This window comes from Melospiza melodia, chromosome 4 (assembly GCF_035770615.1).
Source record: "Melospiza melodia melodia isolate bMelMel2 chromosome 4, bMelMel2.pri, whole genome shotgun sequence".
NCBI lineage: Eukaryota > Metazoa > Chordata > Aves > Passeriformes > Passerellidae > Melospiza > Melospiza melodia.
In genome coordinates this window covers 10,475,299-10,498,651 of record NC_086197.1, presented here as the reverse complement: position 1 = coordinate 10,498,651, position 23,353 = coordinate 10,475,299, and the positions used below count along the sequence as shown (strand labels likewise).

The following is a 23,353-nucleotide window of genomic DNA, read 5'->3' as shown; positions in this document are numbered from 1 at the left end:
GAAGAGCATAACTAGGAATTATTGAATGGAATGAGGGGTTGAGAAACAAACTTCAAACTGATTGGGGGGAGAGGCTGGCTAATCTCAAGGCATCTGAACTCACAGAATGATTTCCCTAGGAAAGAGATAGACAAATAAAGTGGTAACATTTTGACAAAGATATAAAACGGAAAATAAGAGAATGGTTCCCTCGTGATGAGATGGAGCTCTGGGTCTCACCTTAAAGGATCAACACAGAATAGGTGGGTTTTATTGCCCAATTTGTCCCTAAATGCAGGATATGGTCCTAATTTTGTCAAGAGTCCCATGACCCTCTCGTGGACACTTCTCTGTGACTGTTGGTGTTTGAAGCATAATTCTCTTAATGTATTGTTTCTGCTGGTGATGATGCAGGGTGCTTGTCTAGAGAAAACGAGTGGGAGTTTGTAGGGCAGCATGGGACTGTGTAGGGGAAGGGGAGGCAGAGGGGGAATGAATGTGCAGTGAAACCAGACAACATTTCTGGGCATTCATCAGAACACCCCCAGGTTCCATTCCTGGGCAATGAAACAAGGACAAAATAGTAATCCTGGTGCCAGAATTTATTTTTTTTTCCCTGGGGATTAATAATGGGCCTGGAGAAGTTGATGGTCTGAGCAAGCAGCCAACGGACCCCAGCTGATTGCTAATCCTCAGGAAATGCCTTCTGCCTAAGTGGTGGTTGCTGGTTATTCCCTGAAAGTGAAGCTGGAGCAAACTGTATGTACATTGTTTTTTCTGGTTGATATTCCCTGCTGATAAGGTACACATATCTTGGTCACAGGGGTAGGAGCGGCTGGTGGATGACTGATACATTTGTCTTAGAACTAAATTAAGGTAATAAAGATAATTGCACACTTCCATATACATACCTTATACTTTACTGGAGAAATAGGAGCAGGCAGTCCCTGGTCTGGGAAGTCTGAAGTCTTAAGTAGGATCAAACACAGCCTTGCAGCCTGCTGGCAGTGGGGAGGTGAGAAAGTGGGGCAATAAAGAGCCAGGTGTCCTTGAATGAGAGAGCTGGTTTTGGGACCCAGCAGGAAAACTGTCCAAACAAACAAATGAGAGCCAGTTCAGGGGAGATTAGCACACAGAAATTTTGAACAGGAAAGGAAAACATTCCTAATGATACCTTGACGCAGGGCTGTACCAGACGCTTTTCCTATGGAAGTGTTCTGTGTTTTGCAGCAGAGACAGGTTTGGCAAAGTAGTCCTTCTCACACTTACAGTCAGAGCTCTGCTAGCTGGAAGAGGTAGAGGTGTTGTGTAAGGGTGTCAACAGCCTGAATCCTTTGCCCAGAAGGGAAGAGAAATGCGCGTGGTGCATCCCTGACAGAATGGCAGCTTGTCTAACCCATCGCTTCTCCTTCCATTGTCCTTGTGTCAGTAGGATTTCATTGCTTGGCAAATAACCTCCCTTTCCATGTTGCTTTTCATCTAGGAAATCGTTCATTCAAATCCTTTTTTCCCCCTTTTTTTTTCCTCCCAGTCATCCATTGTAGGTGTGCTTTAATACCTCTTCCAAGTAAACCTGCCTCTGCTCAGCTTTCAGTGAGCCACTGAGTTACAGTTTTTGGTGCATCACTCTGTTACAGGTAAACCCAAATGTGCTGAGCTCAATGGAGAAGCAGAGGCGCAGAGAGGAAGAGGAGGAGCGCCAGATCCTTATAGCAGTGCAGAAGAGGGAGCAGGAACAGCTGCTCAAGGAGGAGAGGAAGAGGGAGATGGAGGAGAAGGTCAAAGCAGTGGAAGGTAACGTGGAACAGGAGTGGAAACTTTCAAACTCACGACTGAGATCTTGAATTAAATTTTGCCATTTGCATTCCTCCCCTGCCAGACTTGCTAATGAGAATATTTTCTTGTTCTCTGATAAGTTGGTCTGACTGTAGTTTCTTTTCCTTTGTCTGTCCTCTCAGTGTTGGTGGCTGTTCTCTAGGGCACCTTTAGACTGTGTTGTCTTCTTCAAATTGTGCTAATTTTCTTCCTTGCCCCAGCTGTCAATTTTTTTCTCCTGCTATTCATGCTGTTTCTCAGTTCTGTCTCCCCACTTGCCTCCTCATGATTTCCCTGTGTGCAGGATTAGCTTGCTTTGCTCTCACTGGGATAGCATTTGGTTCTTTTGGCCCAATGCATGATGGAAGAAGAATTCCCTTTGAGGAGAAAGGGAATGGGATAACATGGGAGTAGCAAGAGTAGTATTTTTATATTGCTGCTGGCATTACCAATTGGAGAACTAAAGGTGAAGGGACCAGGCTGCATAGAGCACCAGAGGTGGCAATTTCAGGTGTTGGTCTAAAACTTTTGTGGTTAATGAATTAAATGTTGATTTAAGCTCTTCTGGAGCAAACAACCATGTTGTGTTGAATACCTCAGATCAAGGCACAGAGAGCAGGCACTAAGCCTGTACATGTAGGTGTGGGTGTCAGAGCAAGCTCATTTCTTTTTGTTGGCCTCCCTTATGGGGGATTCCTTTAGCTGCTGCTTTATCCACAGTGACTGGCTGGGCTGTTGTAATTCCACGGAAAGGCTGAGCATCCTCAGAAAGCTGTGGCAATGTGGGGCAGTATCAGTATCATGAGTCCCAAAGTGGATAAAGAATCAGAAAAAGAAAAAAAAAAAAAATTAAGTTCATGCTCCCCTTGTCAACTTTCCAAAATGAAACAGTTTGCTACCAGATGTTTGGTAGGAGGCCAGATGTTATCTAAGAATAGCTTCTTTTACCTGCTTACCTTTCTAACCATTAGAAAAACCAATTACTTCCTTGGCCTTCATGTATTCCTGGTTGCTAGTCCTAGCTAATCAGGTGTTTTAAATTGAGACTCATCCAGCTTCCATATCTGCCACAGATATCTGTTTCCCTTGGCAAATTGCATATTCTTTGTGGTTTAATGCTTCTTCTTTACAGACAAAATTAGTCTTGAAGTTCCACAAGAGCTGCAAAGATAAATGTTCCTGTAAAATGGTTTTGGTTTGGTATAAGCCACTTCCTTTTCTGAGTAAATTCAATCATTACATCACTGGATTCAAAGGCATCAGAGCCATGCAAAGAGACTGGTGTGAGGTTGAGCAGTAGCCTCTTTTAAGCCAAGTTAGCATACATTCTTGCTTCTGTTGGCACAGGTGCTTTAATTTTGTTTTGTGCAGTTTCTTTCACTTTGTTTAAACTCTTTTCTAGTCCATTTAGGCTTAATCAGGAGAAGTCTTCTTTTAAGCCATGCAAAAGCTGTTTGCAAAGGTTATGTTGACTTGTTCAGTTCAATCACTACAGTATTTTTTATACCCAGAACCAGCAGCTCTCCAGGTAAAACTGGCTTCTTAATGATCATTTCTTAGTGCCAAGCACACCCACCACTAGCATTTGCTGTCATGACAGTTCTAATGATGGAGGGGAAATGATTTGAAAATTATGTCATTTGTTTTACTTGGTTCAGACTTGTTAAAACTGGACATCCAACAACAGAAATTTTAGGGCAACAGAGATTTTCTTCTAATTTTCAGTCTGTTTGGAATCTAATATTAGTTTTGTATGGCCTTCTGTAGAGGAGAGATGTGAAATATCTTCTTTGTATGAATTTCACCTTCTTCTCAGTTTTGGATGGTATTTCTGTTTTAACATCCCATTCCTGTTTCCAGCCCAAGATTACACTTCCCCCAACTCCAACACAGCCCCCAGGTAGCAAGTTTCCTGCTGGGCCCATCTGTACTCTCCTGAATTTATAAGTTAGGGAAGCTTTCTAGATTTCTACCACAACAGCAGGTTGGAGTTTCCCAGCTCTCTTTCCAGGTGCTGCTTCAACATAATGTATCACATATATGAGTTTCTAGCTTGTTGAGGCACTTTTTAGGGCATTATTTAGATTTTGAAAGCTGCTGGGTAGGAGTCAACCCAAGCCAACAGTATGAGAATGAGCTCTGCCAGTGATCTTGAACACACTTGTGTTAATCACTAGCTGTGTTAGAGACTCCTGCTATTAATCCTAGCTGAGATCTGGTACCAGAGTAGAACTGCTTGGTTCCTGTCAGTTTACCAGGTCAGATCTTTGGCAGATGCTGGTGGATTTCTAAAATCTACACCATCTTTACCTCTTGGCTGCTGGTGTCAGCAGAGATTTTCCATTTGCTGCCCAAATAATCACTTCATGTTCTTCTCCTCAGCTTTCTCACTTAGGCATCCATTGCAATGCCATCTAAGGATTGCAAATTTTATGAAAGCAGCATGAATTCTGAAAAGTGCTTGGACAGACTCAGATATTCTCTGTTACATTAAATGGGGTGTTGGACTTCTGGTCATGCAGTTCTTTTGGATTCTGTGGGACACCTCAGATGCAAGTCCTATAATCCCAGCTTCAGTGCTACCCTGAGTCTTCTAACAAGAAATCTGGGCTTTCTTTTACCAGTCTTTGACATGTCTGCCAATGAATGTCCCTACAAACACTCACCTTGTAGCTATTCCTACTTTTCTTGTGCTCTCAACCTCCACCCCAAATATATTTTTGACTGACAGAGTAAGACTTCAGTAAACATTTTTCCACCAGAGCTGGTATCTCTTGAGTAGGTGGCATTTTCCAAAGGCAAAGCCTCTGCTAGAGTGTGTTAGCCAAGTCTCCCTCATCTTTCTTTCACTCTGGGTGTTCCCTGACATGGCCTGTTCCTATGACATCTCTCCCTGAACATTACTTCCACAGAATTCTGCTCCTGCAGAAGGTTGGTCCAACTGCAGGTGTTTCACAAGTCAAATGAATTCAGATTTCCTATAAGGAAAAGGAAATGAGGTTCATAAGAGCCCATAAACTTTCTATTATGAAGCAATCTGTTGGCCAGCTGTTTGGTTGCAAACCACAGGTTATATTACCAGCGTTGCTTCTTCCTGTGTCTCACTTCTTTAAATGAAAGCTGTCCCAGTGGCCCTCGTGTGTGGCAGGTTGCTCACTCTGGCTGCTGGCCATGAAGACCTACCTGAGCAATCTTCCCAAAGGCAGCCAAGGAGGATAAAAATGACCCCAGTTACTCATTGCCACTGGTAGAACTGGGAGCTGGTAGAACTCCCCTCCCTCAGCACTGCTCTTCATCCCATTCTGTGCAAAGGCAGCTGCCTCAAGTTCACCTGCCTGAGGTGAAGCCCCTAAAGGAAGATAACAACAAGCCAGCTCTTTCCATAGTGCTGAGCTGTGCCTAGGGCTGGGTGTTGAGCTTTCCTCTTTGTACCACACCACTTCTGGAAGTTGCCTAAGGCAGCATCTGTGTCGCAGTGGGGCTCCAAAATAGGTGATTGTAACCAAGGGAGGATGATGAGGCATGATGATGGTGCACTGTATTCTCACCTCACCTGCTCCTGTGCTGGTGCTGCTTTTGCTGAAAGAACAAGATCCTCTCACTGGAGCTATTGAGAGCTGCAGGAGCACCTTCTGTTTCCCTGCAAAATGTGGGCAAAGAGTGCTGAATGGTTTTCATCTCTTCCCACTGCAGAGCGGGCCAGGAGGAGGAAACTTCGCGAAGAGCGGGCGTGGCTGCTGGCACAGGGGAAGGAGCTGCCCCCTGAACTTTCCCACCTGGATCCCAGCTCCCCTGGCAGGGAAGAGAGAAGGACCAAGGACATGTGAGTACACAATGGGCCATTGCAGCACACAAGTGTATTGAAGCAGAGTAAGTATGGCAAGGAAAGGAGTGTGATCATTCACAGGAATGCAGAGGGAGAAGTGAGGATGGAGAACAGTGAGAGGAGTAAGCTGAGAAACATCTGGGTTTGGTCCATATGAGAGGAGTGTTTGTGAGGAGGCCTGCTGGCCAGCATGGTGGCACTGCATGGGTGGAGGAGAAGATGAAGTACAGAGCATGTCTTATCTGTCCTCAGTCTGCATATTCACTGTGGTGCTTCCTGTTACAGCTTTGAACTGGACGATGAGTTCACAGCCATGTACAAAGGTTAGTCTCACCCCAGCTTTCTCAAAGTGAAATACTTCTCTGTGTGTGTGAGTGTGTAACCATTCACCTTTCTCCTGCTACTGCCAGTTCTAGATGTGGTGAAGGCTCACAAGGACTCTTGGCCCTTCTTGGAGCCTGTTGATGAATCGTATGCTCCCAACTACTACCAGATCATTAAGGTATGGAAAGTGGCACAGCCATCTTGACTGATGCCCTTTGTTCACTGGGATGCAGTTCTTGGGAAGTGTATTGAAGTTTGATGGGCTGTATTGCTCTCATAGCGAATATCCATGATTCTGGCAGTCCCTTCTAACCTTACAAGTCAAGAAAACCAAAAATGGATGGCTGCCTCTCTGGAGAGCATCCTCTGCTGCCCATGCCCTCTCTGAGCTCTAACTTTGTAAGCCCCACTGTGCTTTCTGTAACTGAAGGGAAGTTTGGTTGTATTCCAGGCCCCCATGGATATCTCCAGCATGGAGAAGAAGCTGAATGGAGGTCAGTACTGCACCAAGGATGAATTTGTGGGTGATATGAAGACCATGTTCAGGAACTGTCTGAAGTACAACGGCGAAGGCAGTGGTAAGAGCAGTAAGATGCTACATTTGTCTATTTGCAGTGCTCAGCCAAAGCAAGCAGTGCCCTCTTCCTCCTCACCAGTACTTGATTTGTGATTCTTCTCTTTCAGAATATTTTTGGGATACCAGATGAAAGGGTAATAGTTACTGAGACCTGCACTGGGTTTTAGTGAGGCTTTTAGCTCAGTTTGGTCATGCTGAATTGGGGCATGACATACCAAGGACTGCCATGATGGTAGATGGTGAAGGCAGAGAACACAGAGAGGAGAGTTTGTTTCTTTCTGAACTTATTCCTTCATGTGTTTGTGTGTGCCCCTTTTCCTCATAGTAACTAACAGACTGAAAAGCATTGCAGTCTGGTTAACTGCCAGTGTTTGTTGAGTACCACAGGAAAGTGAGGAGTGACCCATGCCTGTCCTTTGGATGGAAAATGTAGTTTTTTGCTTCCTTGGCTATTGAAGGAACAATGTGAGTGTGCAAATGGGAAATCCTGGGTTTAATTGCCATGCCAATTAAAATTCTATGTGTTGCTTAGATAAGAAATCAGTTCCCATATGGTGGGTCATCACTGCAGACTGTCTCACCAGCAGCACCTGGTGAGAAAGGGAGAGCAAAATTAAGAACAAATCAGCTTGTTGCTGTTGGCTGCAAGTAAAAGCATACCTGCACTGCCACTGGGAGAGCTCTGTTCCTCAAGGAACTTCAGGGTTAGTTGAGTGGAAACAACTGGAAAGTCACTTGCTTCAAGGCCTTGTTACCAGCACCTCTCACATGTCTTTTCCTTCCTATCCACTCAACAAAAAGTAAAAGCACATCTCAGCAGAACTGTCCAGTAAAAATGATGCAGTGGGGACACTGATGTTGGCAATAGCTTACATGTCAGGGTCAACAAGTGCTTTGGAAACTACACAGATAAATGTGTTTGCTGATTTTCCTCTGTCTTGTGGCCCACAGCAGAGACCTGAACGAGTCCAAGAAAAGCCTCTGAAAGTAATCAAATAGCATTGCTGGAAGTTCACATTTCTTCTCTCAGCACTCCTGCTGGCTAACAGTGCAGGTCACACATCTCTGTGAGCAGAGGTGGTGCTCCCCTAATGTAATTCTTGGCACTAGGCTGGAACACTGAGTTAATGCTGAGTCTGCAGGCCCTGCTGCCAGTGGTACTTTGTCATGCCTGTGTGCCTGTCCTCTGCTGGGGTTACTGAGCAGAACTGATGCTGTGTTGCTTATGGAGTTTAGGAACCAAAGCCAACTAGTTAGAAACAAAAGTCTTCCTTGGAGAAACTTGGCAGAGGGGAGATGATTTATCTGATGTTGCATAATTGCTTAATTGCTTCTCTCTACGAGGCTCTGACGTTCTTGGGGGTTTTGACTGCAGAATATACAAAGATGGCTTACAACTTGGAGAGGTGTTTCCACCGAGCAATGATGAAGCACTTCCCTGGGGAAGATGGAGACACAGATGAGGAGTTTTGGATCAGAGAGGATGGGAGAAGAGAGAAGAGGAGCCGGCGGTCCGGCCGCTCCGGCACAGGCAGCGTCTGGACTCGATCACGAGACCCCGATGGGCCTGGCAAGAGACAGCAACGCCTGGAAAATGGAGGAAAACCTCCTCCATATCGAGCTGCTTCCAGGGCTCCCGCTTCTTCCTCCTCTTCCTCCTCCTTCTCCTCGTCCTCTGTGGATGACCCAAGTGGCAACCCCATGCAGGCTGCTCGAGAGGTGGGCCCTTCCAACGGGCGAGGCTTCCCCCGCTCCCTGCAGTACGGCGGCATGCCCAGCCCTGTGCCACATCCTGGACAGATGGTAAGGAGCAGCTCCTGCTGTCCTCTGCCCATCAGGACAAGGCAGGGAGGGAGGTAAAAGGGAATGAAACTTCCTACCATGAAATCCTTAGTGCCTGTCAGGAACCTTTTCCCAGAGATAAAGAGTCAGAGCTATGGTTCTTCCAAGTGAAACCTTTTCAGCCCTTAGATTTAAACTGGTGAAATTTAAGTCTTTGCCACATTAGGTGGGGGCAATCTCCTAATGTTTCTCATGGCTGTCATTTCCCAGTGTAGACAAACTAATTCCCCCAGTTTTCTTCTCTCCTTGGAGAGTAGCCCCAGTGTGCATGGAAAGCTGTAACATTTCTTCCCTTACCCCCCAGTTTATGAAGCTGAACAATCTGGTCTTTTGTCTCAATTGTTTATAGATGCCTGGTAACTTTGTGCCATCTGTGTACTACTGCATTTTGTGCTTTGAGTATTTATAAAAGCAGTAAACTGAATCAAACAAAGGCCACCCTGGACTGCAGCAGTGACCTATCTTTAGCCCAGCATTTCTTCTCTGAATGCCACCTCTGTTCTGCCTCCCTTCTGGGCTGTTCCTCACCCGTCCTTCACTGCCTTTTCCATTTTAACCAGTGATTGCTTGTGGTGTGATGTATCTGCTGTTCTCCTGATATTTAGGCTATCCCTTGCCCTTTTAGCTAGAGATCAAACAAAATCTTTAGAGTGATTCTTGTGCTGCAGATAGTGGAAGGTGGTAGGAGAGCTGGAGGCATTGAGTATTTTGAAGGAAATCCAGCATACTCCCTGTTGTCTTCCTGCTTCCATACTCTTGTGGTCCATTCCTGCTCTTGAAGAAAACCACTGCCCCCTCCAGCCTTCTTTCTTGCCCCCCAGTATTTGGGTGGCAAGTGAGTGTATTGCAGCCTTAAGTTCAGGGGTGAGTTGTGGTGGTGTTTGCAGGGGTCCCAGGATGAGGGGACAGATGAGAAACTTGACTCTATGTTTCAGAAGGCTGATTTATTATTTTATAATGTATATTATATTAAAGGAAAATGATATATTAAAACTATACTAAAAGAACAGAAGAAAAGATTTAATCAGAAGGCTAGCAAGGAAAGGAAAAAATTAATGATAATAAAATCTTGTGACTGACCAGAGAGTCTGAGACAGCTGACTGTGATTGGCCATTAATTAGAAACAGCCACATGAGACCAATCACAGACCCACCTGTTGCATTCCACAGCAGCAGATAATTATTGTTTACATTTCGTTTCTGAGGCCTCTCAGCTTCTCAGGAGAAAAAATCCTGGCAAAGGGATTTTTCAGAAAATATCATAGCGACAGTGAGTGGCTGAGGTGTGACAGAGTGGCTTTGATAAGGCTGGGTCACCCGTAGAAGAGAGTGCGCAGCTTTTCTGCAGTACCCCCAAAACAGTCCAGCTGCTTATTTGTGCAGTTACTCCAGCCTTGGCTTCCCCTCACCTGCAGTATTTCTGCTGCTTTTATGCCCTTCACAAATTGTTTTATTTCTCTCCATCCTTTAGAGACCAGCGGTGCCAGGAACCTTCGGCCCTTTGCGTGGATCCGATCCCACCAAACTGTACGGCTCTCCGCGAGTGCCCGAGCCCCACCCCGGAGACCCGGTGCAGCAGCACCAGCACTTTGCCATGCAGGTGAGCCCCTCCCGCGTGGGGTGACGCACCCCAGGCCCCGCAGGTTCCACGGCTGTCACTGAGACCCCCCCCTGTCTCTCTCTCTGCAGCCGGCCGTGGGACTGAGCGAGCACCACGGGCACCGCCTGGGCACTCCGGAGAAGCAGGCGTGCGCGGCGCCGGCACACGTGGCCGGGCTGGGCCCCCGCCTGGGCTCCCTGCAGCTGGGCCGCCCGCCCGATGGCGTCTATCCCCCGGCCCAGTTCCAGCAGGGCTTCCTCCCGCCGCGGCACAGCGGGCCCCCGGGGAAGGCGCCGGAGGGCTCGGAGGTGCCCCCGGCACACATGTACCGGCCCTACAAGTACCTGAACCGCGCGCACCCGGCCCTGTGGAACGGCAGCCACGCCGGCCAGGCGGCCGTGGGGCCCGAGGAGAAGGCGCCCATGGGGCCGGGGCCCTCGCTGCAGCCGCGGGTCCTGGGTCACATGATGGACCCCCGGGCCATGAGGCCGCCGCTGCCTCCCGGCCAGTGGAGCGAGCAATCCAATTTCCTACCTCACGGGGTGCCTCCCTCAGGGTACGTCCGACCGCCCGGCAAGGGCGCCGGCCAGAGGATGCCGCAGCCGCCGGCCGCCCTCTTTGGGGGAGCAGCCCAGGTTCAGAGAGGGTGCCAGGGCGGGGACTCCATGCTGGACAGCCCCGAGATGATCGCCATGCAGCAGCTGTCGTCCCGCGTGTGCCCGCCGGGTGTGCCTTACCACCCCCGCCAGCCGCCGCCGCCACACCTCCCCGGGCCCTTCCCACAGCTGGCCCACGCTGCCTCTGCCAGCAGCCAGCCCCCAAAAGCCATGGGCAACGGGGGCTCACAGGATGCAACCGGCCACACCATGGACATGGACAGCAACCAAGGTAACGCCCTCAGTGCCCACTGGTAGCACTTCCCTGCCTGCATGTGTCGCCTCCGCCGCTCAGAAAATAATTCAAATCTTGGTTAAATATTTGGGGGGAACAGAGTTTTTATGCATAGTTTTTTGGAATACATTTTGGAAGTAAGTTGGAATACATTTTCTACTCAGGGCATTGCTTAGATTTTTCTGGGACTGTTGTTTCACTGTAGCCTGCCAGAGGTCCCCTCTGTCCCAGCTTTACCTGCAAGTTATCAGTGTGCCACGAGGTGCAAATGCAAAGCATTAGTCTGTAATGCTTCTAGAGCTCACCTGGAGTTAATATAAAAATTGGATCTGCAGAGAGTTAGGTAAGGAGAGGAGATGTTATGTGAATAAATGCCTTAAATGTACTCCTTTGAGTGTGTGTAAGTGTAGCTTCCCCTCTGAAATGCACATCTGCCTTATGAGCTCTCAACATCTTAAAATCCTCACACGCCAGGGCTGCCCAAAAGCCCCTGAGCAGCTGTATCAGTTCAGGTGGGATGGCAACATGTCATGCATGCCCTTACCAGTTTCTTTCTGGTTGAATTTCATTTGTTCTATCCAGTAAACTACAGATAATAAAAAGGAAAGAACCTTAAAAATAAAACCTAATGTAGAGATCAAAAAAATTCAGAGATCAAAAAAAGTTTTTTTCATTAATTCTAGCTGGTAAACTAGAGATCAAAACCCTTGTATCTTTTATCAATCCCTTGTGCGCCTTGCACTAAGAGGAAACTCTTTCCTTGTGTGGCATTGCTTAAAAGTTATCATCATAATTTAGCTTGCTGGATATAGAACAGAGACAGGGGAGAACGTTGAGTGATTGCAGGACAGAGCAGTCTCATCTCCAAACCACAGTTGGTTAAAATATGGCTGTGATCATCTCTGCAGTATCTCAGGGCGTGGTGGCGCTTCTGCCCAAGCTGGATGCAAACAGAGTTTGTGGAGGGTGGGCTTAAATTTGATGTTAAGAAGAAATTCTGTACTGTGAGGGTGGTGAGGCACTGACACAGATTGCCCAGAGGAGCTGTGGATGCCCCATCCCTGGAAGTGTTCAAGACCCAGGGTGGAGAGGACTTTGAACAATCTGGTCTAGTGGAAGGTTTCTCTCTCCATGGCAGGGCGGGGTGGAACATGATCTTTAAGGTCCCTTCCGACCCAAACTATTTTTTAATTCTGTGACTGGAAAGGATAATGCAAGCCTGAAATCAAGCTGCCAGTACACCAACACTTTTATGTTGCTGTCATGTAGACCCCAACTCTGCCTCTTCCTTTGGGCAGCCTCTGCACACCTGTGTGTCAGAGCAAACACGTTTACCACGTTGTTCCAGAGGGGCTGTGACTTAGCGGTGGCTCACAAACTGCAGTGTCTACCTGTGCCATCTTTCAGAGAGAGATGCAACCTCATGAGCAGTTTTTAAAAGAGCACTTTTAAAAGAAGCAGCTCTTAAAGATCACCCAAATTTGCAAAGATTAGACATGTGTTTGACTTCCTTCCCTCTCTTTCAGTGGACTCGCTGGCAGGCATGGACGAGAAGGCTCAGTGCATCATTCCCGACGGGGCCTACGGCAAACTCCTACCTCACCCCAAGCCCCCGCTGCCCATGGAGTGCACGAGGCGCGCCGTGCCCCCGGATGGGGAGGGGGACGGCCCCGCTGGGAAGGGTGACCTGAAGGCAGGGCAGGGCAAAGGCACGTGGTCAGCAGAGAGCGGCTACACCGGGGACCCGGGCTGCGTGAGGGACCTGGGGCCCGCCTCCGAAAGAGGGGGTGCCCTGCCTCAGAACGGGGCAACGGCCGAGGGGCCGGCAGCCGGCCCTGAGGGGAAGGGGCTGGCTGCCAACCTGCTGGAGAAGCCCCTGTGCGGTGGGGGAAAGGCTCTGCCCGAAGCAGCCGTGCCCTGCATGGGACAGGGCAGCGGCCTCCCTGGCGTGGACGCCACCTCCATGGGGGCCACCCCCAACCAGTTTCATCCTCTCTACATGTCCGGCCTGGAGTACCCGAATTCAGCCGGGCGGTACCACATCAACCCCGGCCTGCAGGGGTTCAGCCCCGTCATGGGGGGGAAGCCGCCACCTCCTCCTGCCTCCCACCCGCAGCATTTCCCCCCGCGGGGTTTCCAGCCCAGCGGCGCTCATCCCGGCGTCTTCCCGCGGTACCGGCCGCCCCAGGGAATGCCGTATCCCTACCAGCCGCAGCCCCAGCCCTCCTACCACCACTACCAGCGACCGCCCTACTACGGCTGCCCGCAGGGCTACTCGGACTGGCAGAGACCTCTTCACGCCCAGGCCAGCCCCAGCGGGCACCCCGGTGCCCACCCATCCCTGGGCAGGGCCCCCTTCCCGGAGCGGGGCCTGCAGGGCTGCGAGGCGCTGAGCGCCGCCATGGCCTCTCCCAACCGCGTGGACGCAGCCGGTGCCAAAGAGGTTTCTCCGAGCGACGGGCAGGAGCTGGGGCCTGAAGATGAGAAGTCCGAGGAGTCCCAGGAAAGAGCGGAGAGTCCCAAAGAGTTTCTCGATTTGGACAACCACAACGCAGCCACTAAGAGGCAGAGCTCAGTGGCAGCGGGGGAGTTCCTGTACGGAGCCCCCCCGCCACACCTGGGTGCGGGGATGGGATTTGGCCCATCAGCTTTCCCTCCCCATGGGGTGATGCTACAGACTGGCTCTCCTTATGGATCCCGGCATCCTGCCAGCCACTTCCAGCCCAGGACCTATGGAGCGCCCATGAATGCTCACCTGTCTCACCATGCAGCCTCCGGCCAGGCCAACGGCCTCTCTCAGGAGGGCCCCCTGTACCGCTGCCGAGAGGAGAACGTGGGTCACTTTCAGGCCTTGCTGATGGATCAGAGAGGCAGTGGAGGTGGCATGGGGGGGCCACCCCAGGACTTGTATAGACCCTCGGGGTAAGATGGTGTTTTCTGCAAGGAGGCAAGGTGGAGGGGGAGGGGGGTGATGCCTGGGTGACCATCAGTCTTGGATACCCTTGAAGGGATATGGCTTCAAGTCACAGGAGATGGCAAGTCAAGTTGAAAGGCTAAGAGGTGGCTCTTGGATTCTTGGAGTAAGAATGCTAAGATGGAGAGAGAGTCTCATTGCACCTCCTTAAAGCAAGGAGCTGTCATGGAGAACCTGTCAGCCTGCTTCATCCATCCCCACACCAGTGCTGAGCTTCCCCTGACAGTGTTTTGCTAATGTGTCATCAAGGGTTGAGTATCTCTTAATCACAGGGGGTCTTGCCATTTTCTTTGCAAATGTTTTATTTAATCTTGCTTGTAGTGAGGCAGTCACTGACTAAAGTGGAAGTTTGCCTCTTGTTATGAGCATCCTTAATGTTGCCCTCTTTTTGTCCTCTTGTTTTGCCCCTTCTCTCTGTGTCAAATTTCCATCACAGAAAGTTACTTCTCACTGAGACTGTATATCACATTTTTATTCCCAAGTGGAAAATACTGCTATTCCAACAATTCCCTGTTCAGTTTTTATGAATGTGCCTCAGCTGTTACTGTTTTGTCATCATCACAGCATCAAGTCCTTCCTTCTTCTAGTGTTCAGGAAACCTGGCTTAAAGCTAAGCCACTGGGGGAATGGCATGGGTTGAGGGCTGTGTTTTGGGGGGAAGCCAGACAGAATATACAAGACAAATGCTTGTATGCTAATGTTGTATGTATGCCTTCAGTGAAGTAGTTTTAACCAAGAGTGGGGATTTGTTCCTGACATTCATGTGCTAAAACTCTCTCCATTCAACCTGACTGCAGAATGCAAATGCATCAGGCTCAAGTTCCTTTCCCGAAGATGCCTACAGCAACCATGGCCCGGGAAGATTTGACATCACAAAAACCATCAGCGTTGCCTCTGGATCAAGTAAGGGCTGCTAGAGAGAGCAGAGCTGAAATGCAAGTCTTTGTCCTCCCAATGGTTAAAGGATTGAGGTGTTTGGTGAGGGTGGGGAGAACTGGAGGGAGCTGTGAACTTGGGCAGATCACTAGTGTTAGCTGTGAACTGGTTGCATGCAAAGCAGATTATTCCTTTCTAAAGCTGCTCCAACTCTTGTTCTTCCTCTTGCAGAGCTAGTCCAAGAAAGGATCAGACTTCATGAAGACGAAAGCCACACATGATTTGGACAAGGGAGAGGAGGGGCAGGCCCTGCTCCCACCCTCCCCTCACCCATGGAGCTTCCCGGGTCCGCGGAGACGGCGCCGTGCCGGATTTTGGGCTGGAAACCCACAGAGGTGCTGGGCCCAGCCAGCCAAGCAGCTGGATCACCACACAGGGCACCCCAAACTAGTGGCTTTCTGTGACAGGAGACTGCGTCTCATTCAGGGTTTGAGGGGTTTTTCGGGTGGGGAGGGCGGGGTGGGGGTGGAAACTTTCATTGACTGCTAAACTCAGGTATATTTTTCAGGGTGGAAGAGGATGATGATGGAATTTTACTTGTAGTATTAACGTGTGTGTTTTGGAGCTGGATCCAGTTTACAGAATTTAACCTGTTGCCTTTCTAAATAAATTTCTGTTGTTGGTGAATGTATTGTACATAATGGGGGAGGGGGTGGGCCCAGCTTGTAGTGGGCTTAGCACTGGAGGAATCGTAAACTGTTTACAATCATATCACACTGAAATCTTTCAGGATAGGGTGACGCTTTGGGGGGAGTGGGGAGAGGTGAGGGAACGTGTGATGGATGACTTGCTGTCCTCCTTCCTGTCCTCTGCAACCAAGACACGACCCCCTGGCTGCTTGGCTTAATAGCAGGAATTGCTCAGGAGCATAACATGTCCTCCTCTTTCTCTTGTCCTCTTCCTCCTTCCCCTCTCACCCCCACCTCCACCCCTCTGGATCCAGGGCCTGAGTGCACTTCCAGCTCCTGTCATCATGGGGGAACAAGGAAACCAGGACCAGGAACTGAAACCAGGGCAGGACACCATGGCATTGTCCCTTCTGCTAGTATAGTACCCTTCTCCCTGCCTTTCTGATACAAGAAATGTGTGCTCTAGAAAACAGAAAAAGGCATAACTGGTTAAAACTTAAAACTTATTTTGGTGAAACCAGTGTAGTTGCAGGTGGAGCAGCACCTATTCAGTAGAACAATTTTGTGCTAATCTGTACTGCCCTGCTGCCCAAGAAGAGTCCCCACCTCTTTCTGTGACCCTGGGCTAAATTCACTTCTTAGCAGCAGTGAAGCAGAAAGTGCCACAGGCTTCCTGAGCACTTCTGCTGAGGAGGAGAAGAGCAAGAGGCTGCCTTGGGGGAATGGCAGGGTTACTGCAGTGTGAGCCGTTTGTTGGATTTGGCATTTGCAGTTGCAGGTGAATTGGGAAGCACTCAAGCACTCATTCAGAGCTAGATGTGGAGGTTGATTGGCTCAGAAGCTGAGGGACAAAAGGGCTGCATGCTCCAGTTCAGTTGGTTTTACTTTTTTGTCAAGCAGCAGGGCCTACAGGGCCAGTGGAGTACTGCACTGGGAAAAACCCTCTGTGCCAGTGCTTGGACAGCCACTGCTTGTTCAAGTGAGTTCTGTAGGAATTTCATCTGCATTTATTCAATCTTACAGCTAACAAGCAGTTGATTTTTCTTGGGCGAGCTGCAGTAAACAGGGGAGTTGTTGGGTTATGGGAGTGGGCAGCAGGAGCTGCTGGGAGCACAGCTGGCGTGAGCAGGCTGCTGGCTGCACTGGGAGAGGACAGTGCTTAAACACAGGATCTGCCAAGCAGTGGGACACAGGATGGCAGCAGCAGGATAAGGACAGAGCAGCATGCCCTTCAGTCTGTGTGATACCAGCCAGAGGAGGAATGCTGTCTCCAGTTTCTGGAGGATTTTTCTGCCTGCTTGCTTATTCTGGGGCCATCACCCATATCTTTAGCTGGATTGCACCAGGATGCAGGACTGTGCTGCCTGTGTCCTGTGGAGATCTGCCACAAGCTGGCAGAGCTGTTCTAGTAAATGGCAGGTAGCATCTGACTCAGCCATTGCTCCTTCTGCCCTAAGCTTTTGGAAGAACAAAAAGACTAAAAGATGAGAAATATTCCTTCCTGAAATAGTTGGGAAGAGGAAGGACTGCCATGTTCGTGCTCAATGAGCCTCACTTCTCTCTTGCTACACTACTTTTGTCTCTGATGAGCTGTGTAGGGCCAAGGCATTTTCCAAGCCTAACAGGAGTTAAAATTCTTTGTGTGATTGCCCAGGTTTGCTTCCAGATGCAGTTCTTACCCAGTGCTGCAGCCAGCCTGGGAGCTGGAGCTCTGGCTGCTTAGGCCAGGCAGTTGCCTGGGACATCTGTCAATGCACTGGGAATGGCTTCCAATATCTCTCTACAGATGCCATTGCATCAGGAAAGGGAAGGTTTTTGTTTTTTTTTTTTTTTTTTCATTTGTATTCATCTGTCAGGGAGCAATTGTGACTGGTGGATTGATCTAAACTGGAAGAGATGATCCTGAAGATTGATCTTTGACTGAGAAATAGGTAACTGCTTTCCCCAGCCAAGAACATTATGATATGTCTCTTAGAAATTTGTCCCAAATCTGGAAGTGGTTTTCAGAGGTGCCTCATCTGCTCCAACAGGCAAGCCTAGATCCTTCACTGAACAGAGCCACAGGAGGAGCAGTAGATATTAATGAAAAATTGTGCAAGTATAAGTCCTCTGTAAGACGACAATCCTGGGACAAACACAGTTGCTTCTCCTTGTAAAGCAGTCTTTACTTCACCATAGATATAAAAATAATTGGAAATAACAGATTTAAAAACAGAGGAACTGGAAAATACAACTTGTAGCAAAGCATTGAAAACTCTGGAAATGTGAATGTAGATTCTGCAAAGAAGCCCTGCCATACTTCAGCCTCTGCTATATCACAGCCAGCTGAATATTTGAATGGGCCTCTCATTCAGCCCATTGTGAGGTTTTTAGATGCTATAAAAACTCTCCAAGCAGGCTGAAGCACGCTTCAGCTGGAACTGGCTCTGAAAACATGGTTCTGGTGGTCATGGCCTCTGGATGAGGACCAAGCCTCAATCAAAAACAGGAGACAGCTAAGGAGGGCAAGAATTGCTTGTGGTCTGCCTGGAGAGGGTGGTGCAGTGTCAGACAGTGATGGATACCTCACCTGACATGAGGCAAACCTGGGAGAAGGGTTTGACTTGCAGGTGTGGAAAACAAAACCAAGAGGTGAAGCTGACTCCTCTGGAGGGTTTCTAGGTAAATGGCTTCTGATGCAGTCAGTAATTTTCATTGAAGTGGCTAACAAGCTGCTGTTGTGAGGACAGATGGTTTCTGTTAGAAAAGTACTTGTAAAGAATACAAGGAGCTATGGCTGGGCTTTCCTGAAGACAGGACATTTTGAGGTGGAGAAATGCTGCTGGAGTCTTAGATTGGAGTTTTCAGATTTTTAAATGTTTTGTTCATAAATGTGGTTTGGGGGTTTTTCTTTCCCTCTTACAATACCTAGGGATCCCCTGAAAATCAGAGCCTAATCTTGCTAGGTACAATCTGAGCAAATCACTGAAAACTGACTCCCCTCAGAGGGAACAGCCCTGGGAGAGGATTGCTGGGCTGGAATACCTGAGAAAATGTAAGGAGGAACAGATAATATGAATTTTATGATTTCCAAACCATGCTGCTTTGTAGATATTGTGGAAGATAGGTTTGATGGGTTTAGAAGAGTAGCATTCAGCTGTTGATGTACAGAGTGGTGTTTTGTGCCACAGGTTGGATTGCAGTGCAGGAGAAGGGTAGCTGCACTTTAAAATAACATGGCTTTTGAGTGCCATACTTGTGCCACTATCCTAAATTCTGAGCACAATACAGAGAAACTGCAGAGCATTCCCCAGCATTGTTGTAGTAACAGTATATTACCAGGTGGTCCTTTTTCAGAAAGCATCCTGAACTAGTGACTTGGCAAAATTACAAAAAAAGTAATAGCCATTACTTTTCCCATCTGGAGGATGTGTTTTGCTGTAATTACAGATTTCATGTTAAATGAGGTTATGTAATACATAGAACAATTATGAAGTTGACCATGCTCAAGCACAACAAAAATTTCCAATGTTCTCAGATGATCTTTGTGTGCTACTCTACCTTTTTAGCCTCTTGCTCTCCCCCCACCAATTCCTCCTTTTTAAATGGTGTGTGGTGTTCCCAAGCTCCCTGGATGACAAGTTGCCTTTGCAAAGGCTCTTGTATAAAATCCCCCTGAGACTCCGAATCTTTGGGCTTCTTAGGTGATACAGGCCCTGACAATTCAACTGGAAAGGGCAGTCACTGAGGCTTCACTGTGACTTTTAGCAAACTTAGAAGTTTTCAGTCCATAAATTCCATGGTGTGACCCACCAAACCACTCGGGCACCAGCCTGCAGTGAGGAGGACAAAAGAGAAAAGCAAATTTGAAGCTTCAAGGGCCAACTAGTTTGATTTGTGACTTTGAGGAGACACTTTTTTTGGAAGCTTCTGATTCTTTCTTGTCTGCCAAATGCCTTTCCCATGCAGACTTTCCGAAGCAAGTCGCCTGTGTGTATTTTTGTAAGTGTGGTTTCTCAGGGTCTTGGAGAGCTATCAGCTTGATGATGTCTTATCTGAAAGCAAGTCACAGAGACTGTCTTTCATTCTGCTGACTGAGGCAGCTCCCCTGCAGGTTCTCACCCCAACACTTCTCCATTTAAAATGAAAATATAATTAGAAAACAACCTTTCTTTATTTTCTCCACTGATCCCTGTCAGGTTTTTGTTCATCTCTCTGTTCAACCAAGGTGGTTTCTTTGTTCTTGATGGCTTCATTCTGCTTTCCTTTTCTGCAAAGACTGTGTTGCTGTATGCTCTGTGGAATTTCAGAGAAGGTGCTGAAATGAGTGACAGGGAAGTGTCATGCCAAAGGATGGCTTGGAGAGGACCAGCAGTGCAATCTGTGATGGTGTAGTTGGTCCTGGTTCCCCTTGCTGCAGAGCAGCCATGCAACTGGTCTGTACTTAATCAGAGCAACCCCTTAAAAAGTTTTTATTGTGGTGCATCAGAGGAGGAACAGAGGAGTTTGCTCTTGCAGAATTCCTGTTTTGCTTTAAGGCAGGTGCTGGTGGTTGCAGAGCAGTTGGGTGAGTGCCAGGGCTGAGACAGGCTGTGCAAGGAGGGCTGCAGCCCCTGTGAGCTTTAGGAGCCTGTGCTTATTGTGAGGGACAGAGCATCTCAGAGGTTGCCATTGCAGCCTCTGCCCATCTGTACCTGTTCAACGTGGTGGGGGTGAGCACGCTGCCAAGGAGAACCCTTCTAACCAGCACATCCTGAACTGCTCCTGCTGGTATTCACTGCCCACCTCCCACTCTGACAGAGAGCTGGGGAGGGACACATTTCCAGCTGTCTCCCAACAGGAGCTTCTGGGAACAGCCAGGGCAAGGCTCAGGCCATCCCTAGGCAGGGAAATTCAGGACAGGGTTTAATGGATTTGAAACTACATGGTAACATCCAAGTGTACCTTTGAAGTGAGCTGTGCCTTTCCCTTTTTCATCACTGTCTCACCTTGGCTGACATGCAGGATTTGAGAGACCATGGAGCCATTTACCAATCTACCATTTTGTAGATTTAACCCTGCTGGTCTTGCCTTGACTGAGGGCTTTTTCCTTCATTTGCAGCCATGGCCTAGATTTCTTTTGGCAAAGGTTTTCCTCTTTTTGAAACGTGGATATCAAAGTGAACAGCACATCCAGGAAAGAGCTAAGTCCACCAGGGAAAAAGGAGACAAAGGATTAATTAGGACTGAGGCTTAATTGGGATTTTCAGCAACTCCAGCAAGTCCCTCTGTCCTTTGCTCCCTTTATTTGGAAACACTTGGCTCACTTAGCATAAGGGCAGTAAGTGGAATATCTTCTAACTAACAGCAGCACTGACTCTGTGTGAGCACAATTCCCTTGTTGTGAACAAGGTCAGAGCAGAGAGCCACTGGGGACATCAGCCTTTGGGCATCAATGAGCAGGAGACCTGCAGGCACCTGGTGCACTCACACCCTGGCACATGGCAGGGGAGCAGTCTCCCTTTCCAAGGCCAGCCCGGCAGCTCCAGGAGCCCAGGCCTCAACTCTTAGTCTGGAAATCCTGATTCCCTTCTGTATCATATGCCAACCCTTCCCCTCTCCTTGTTTCCCAGCTCCCAAGCCTCTCTCCCTCTGCTGGCTGCCCTGCACTCGGTGGCTGTCGAGGGCAGAGATGAAAGCTCCCTGCCCACAGCAGCACAAGGGCACCGGGCTGGCCCTGCCAGCTGCCTCCTGCACACACACAGGCAGCAGCTGGGGAGGGCACATTTACTCTCCTCATGAAATCAGGGTGTCCTCCGTGGCCCATGAGTGTTCTCTCTGTGCCCCTGGGGTTTGCCACCCAGGCACAGCAGTGTGTCCATCTGCCAGTACATGGTTTGCTCCTGGTCCCAGTGCAGGGCTCCCACACGTGATCCTGCCATGTCTACCTCCAGGAGGATTTAGGTTAAAAATGCCTGGGCATATACTGGTACAGCTGTGGAAACTCCTGTCTCTCCTCCTTGATGGATCAGTGAATGCTGCTGCCTGATCTTTTTCTGAGCAATAATAACATGCAGCAGTGCAGCTTTGACCTTCCTGTTCTGTTTCAGGGCTAAGATGGCTATGGAACACACTGGGGGGTTTTCACAGTCTCACTGGGAAGCAGGGTGCTCTCTGTGGCCCCATATTTTATCATGCCATGTTCCTGCTTTCCCAGAGACTGGTGGGTTGACTTAGGTAGCCATGAGAGAGCTGGGTGCTGCTTCTGTGTTTGGGAAGGCAGAGAGGAAGGGAGCATTTGGGTTAAGTTGAGCCTCATCCATCCATAGAGCAGAGCACATGGAAGAGGGGTGGGTGGACCACTGGTTTAATGGCTCTGGGGGAGGAGAGTGACCCACTGCTGCTTCCCTGGGCATTGCTGGGCAGGGACTGGGGGAGCCTATGCCACTACATCCATTCATTTCTCTGAAGCTGGGTAACGTTGGGGTTGTTTTTGTATTATTGTAAGTTTGTAAAGAATGTAATCTGTCTGTTGGGGGCACAAGGAGAAAACGGGGGCCTTTCTCTTTTTGGGTGAGGCTGTTCTTATGTTGCTGTGCTTTTTGTTGTTGGGCAGGGAGGGGTCTGGTGGCCATGGGGGCAAAGCCTGGCCCTTGTCAAGGGCAAGCTGTCCCAGGGTGACAGGAGGGTGAGCTGAGGCTGCTGCAGAGACCTCCCACACCAAGCTGTGAAAATGCTCTGCCTGTGTCCCTCAGTGGGAGAAACCTGACCTGCACTGGGGCTCTGCACTGGTGAGTTTTGCTGGGTGTGCTGGGATGTCACCCTCCAGGACTGGGCTTGCTTGTCCTCAGCTCCGTTGGAAACTGGGCTGAGCAGCTGCCCATGCTGTTCAGGAAAGGTTGGACTGGATGGGCTCAGTTGATCAGCTCAAGAAGGACTTGATGCTGGAGCTGCTCATCCCAGCCCTTCTGTCCCCAGCAGGGCCTCAGGGGCTGCACCTCTCCATCCCCTGTTGCCCAGAGCCCTGTCCTTCCTCCCCATCCTGTAGAGCACAGTGTCAGGGATCCTCTTCTCTCTCCTGCTGCTGCAAAGTCGTGTGAACTTTCCTGGTCAATACTGGAAAGGGGAATGCTATTTATTTTTATATTGTGTATATTTTGTCTTGGTCTGCTGATTACCTTTGTTCCCCAAGAGCGACAGTTACCTCAATAGTTAGTTTAATACTGTGTGTTGGGTAATTTTTTTAAAGAACTTTTTTAAAATCTTGATCCTTGGAGGTCTGTAGATTTTATTTCCATATGAATTGGTTATTTTGTATAAAGTACATTCTTAAAATAGCAATCACCCTTGCTGTATGTGTGTTTTCTTGTCTCCTGTATGGGGGTGGGAGGATAACACAGAGGGTTTTATTTCAGAGAGACAAAGCCCTGGACTGCAGTCAGGGACTGTTGTACACCTGAAATCCATTTACAAGAGAGCACCTGGAAAGCCAGTCGGGATCATTTCCCGTTCAGGAGCACAGCTGTCTGCCCATGAACAGCCCAGCTGTGCAAAGGAGATGCTGTCACTGCTTTCCCCACAAAGTCCCTGGTGGGATGTGGGTTTTCCCGCAGCCCAGGGGTGGAGGGAAGCCTTCCTCTCTCCCCAAAACACACCATGCTTTTGGGGCACAGGTGCTCTGTGCCCCCACACCCTCGTGAAACCTCTCTGCTGTAACAGTGGTGACTGCCCTGAATGGAGGCCATGGGGGGATGCTGCTGAGGAGGAGCTGATGTAACCTCTGTGACTCCTCTTTGTGCAGGTCAGTGATGCCCTCAGGGGCTGTTAGAGGAATGGAAAGCCTGGAGCCCGTGTGTGGTGGTCCAAATGAATACTGGGCCCCAAAGGGCACTTGCTGTTTGCTGTTTATTCAATCTCCCATGTGGGATGGGGCAGGAGCTGCAGCCCTCCCAAGAGGGAGGTGTTTTATCTCTTTCTCTCCAGGTATCAGCATCACAGGCAG

At 49.0% G+C, this 23,353-nt stretch overlaps 1 protein-coding gene across 4 annotated transcripts in view; it reads left to right on the top strand.

Annotated features, from left to right (window-relative positions):
* The window catches only part of LOC134417073 (chromatin remodeling regulator CECR2), a 92,277-nt gene extending 77,074 nt beyond the window's left edge, over nucleotides 1-15,203 (top strand). For all 4 annotated transcript variants that reach the window (XM_063153833.1, XM_063153835.1, XM_063153834.1 and 1 more), the window contains 11 exons: nucleotides 1,617-1,773; nucleotides 5,488-5,617; nucleotides 5,906-5,943; nucleotides 6,031-6,122; nucleotides 6,396-6,522; nucleotides 7,897-8,324; nucleotides 9,835-9,963; nucleotides 10,053-10,851; nucleotides 12,381-13,776; nucleotides 14,626-14,731; nucleotides 14,936-15,203. In XM_063153833.1, coding sequence (XP_063009903.1) covers nucleotides 1,617-1,773; nucleotides 5,488-5,617; nucleotides 5,906-5,943; nucleotides 6,031-6,122; nucleotides 6,396-6,522; nucleotides 7,897-8,324; nucleotides 9,835-9,963; nucleotides 10,053-10,851; nucleotides 12,381-13,776; nucleotides 14,626-14,731; nucleotides 14,936-14,941 — 3,408 coding nt within the window. In that variant the 3' untranslated portion in view covers nucleotides 14,942-15,203. The remainder of the gene's footprint in view (nucleotides 1-1,616; nucleotides 1,774-5,487; nucleotides 5,618-5,905; nucleotides 5,944-6,030; nucleotides 6,123-6,395; nucleotides 6,523-7,896; nucleotides 8,325-9,834; nucleotides 9,964-10,052; nucleotides 10,852-12,380; nucleotides 13,777-14,625; nucleotides 14,732-14,935) is intronic.
* The last annotated feature ends 8,150 nt before the right edge of the window (nucleotides 15,204-23,353 follow it).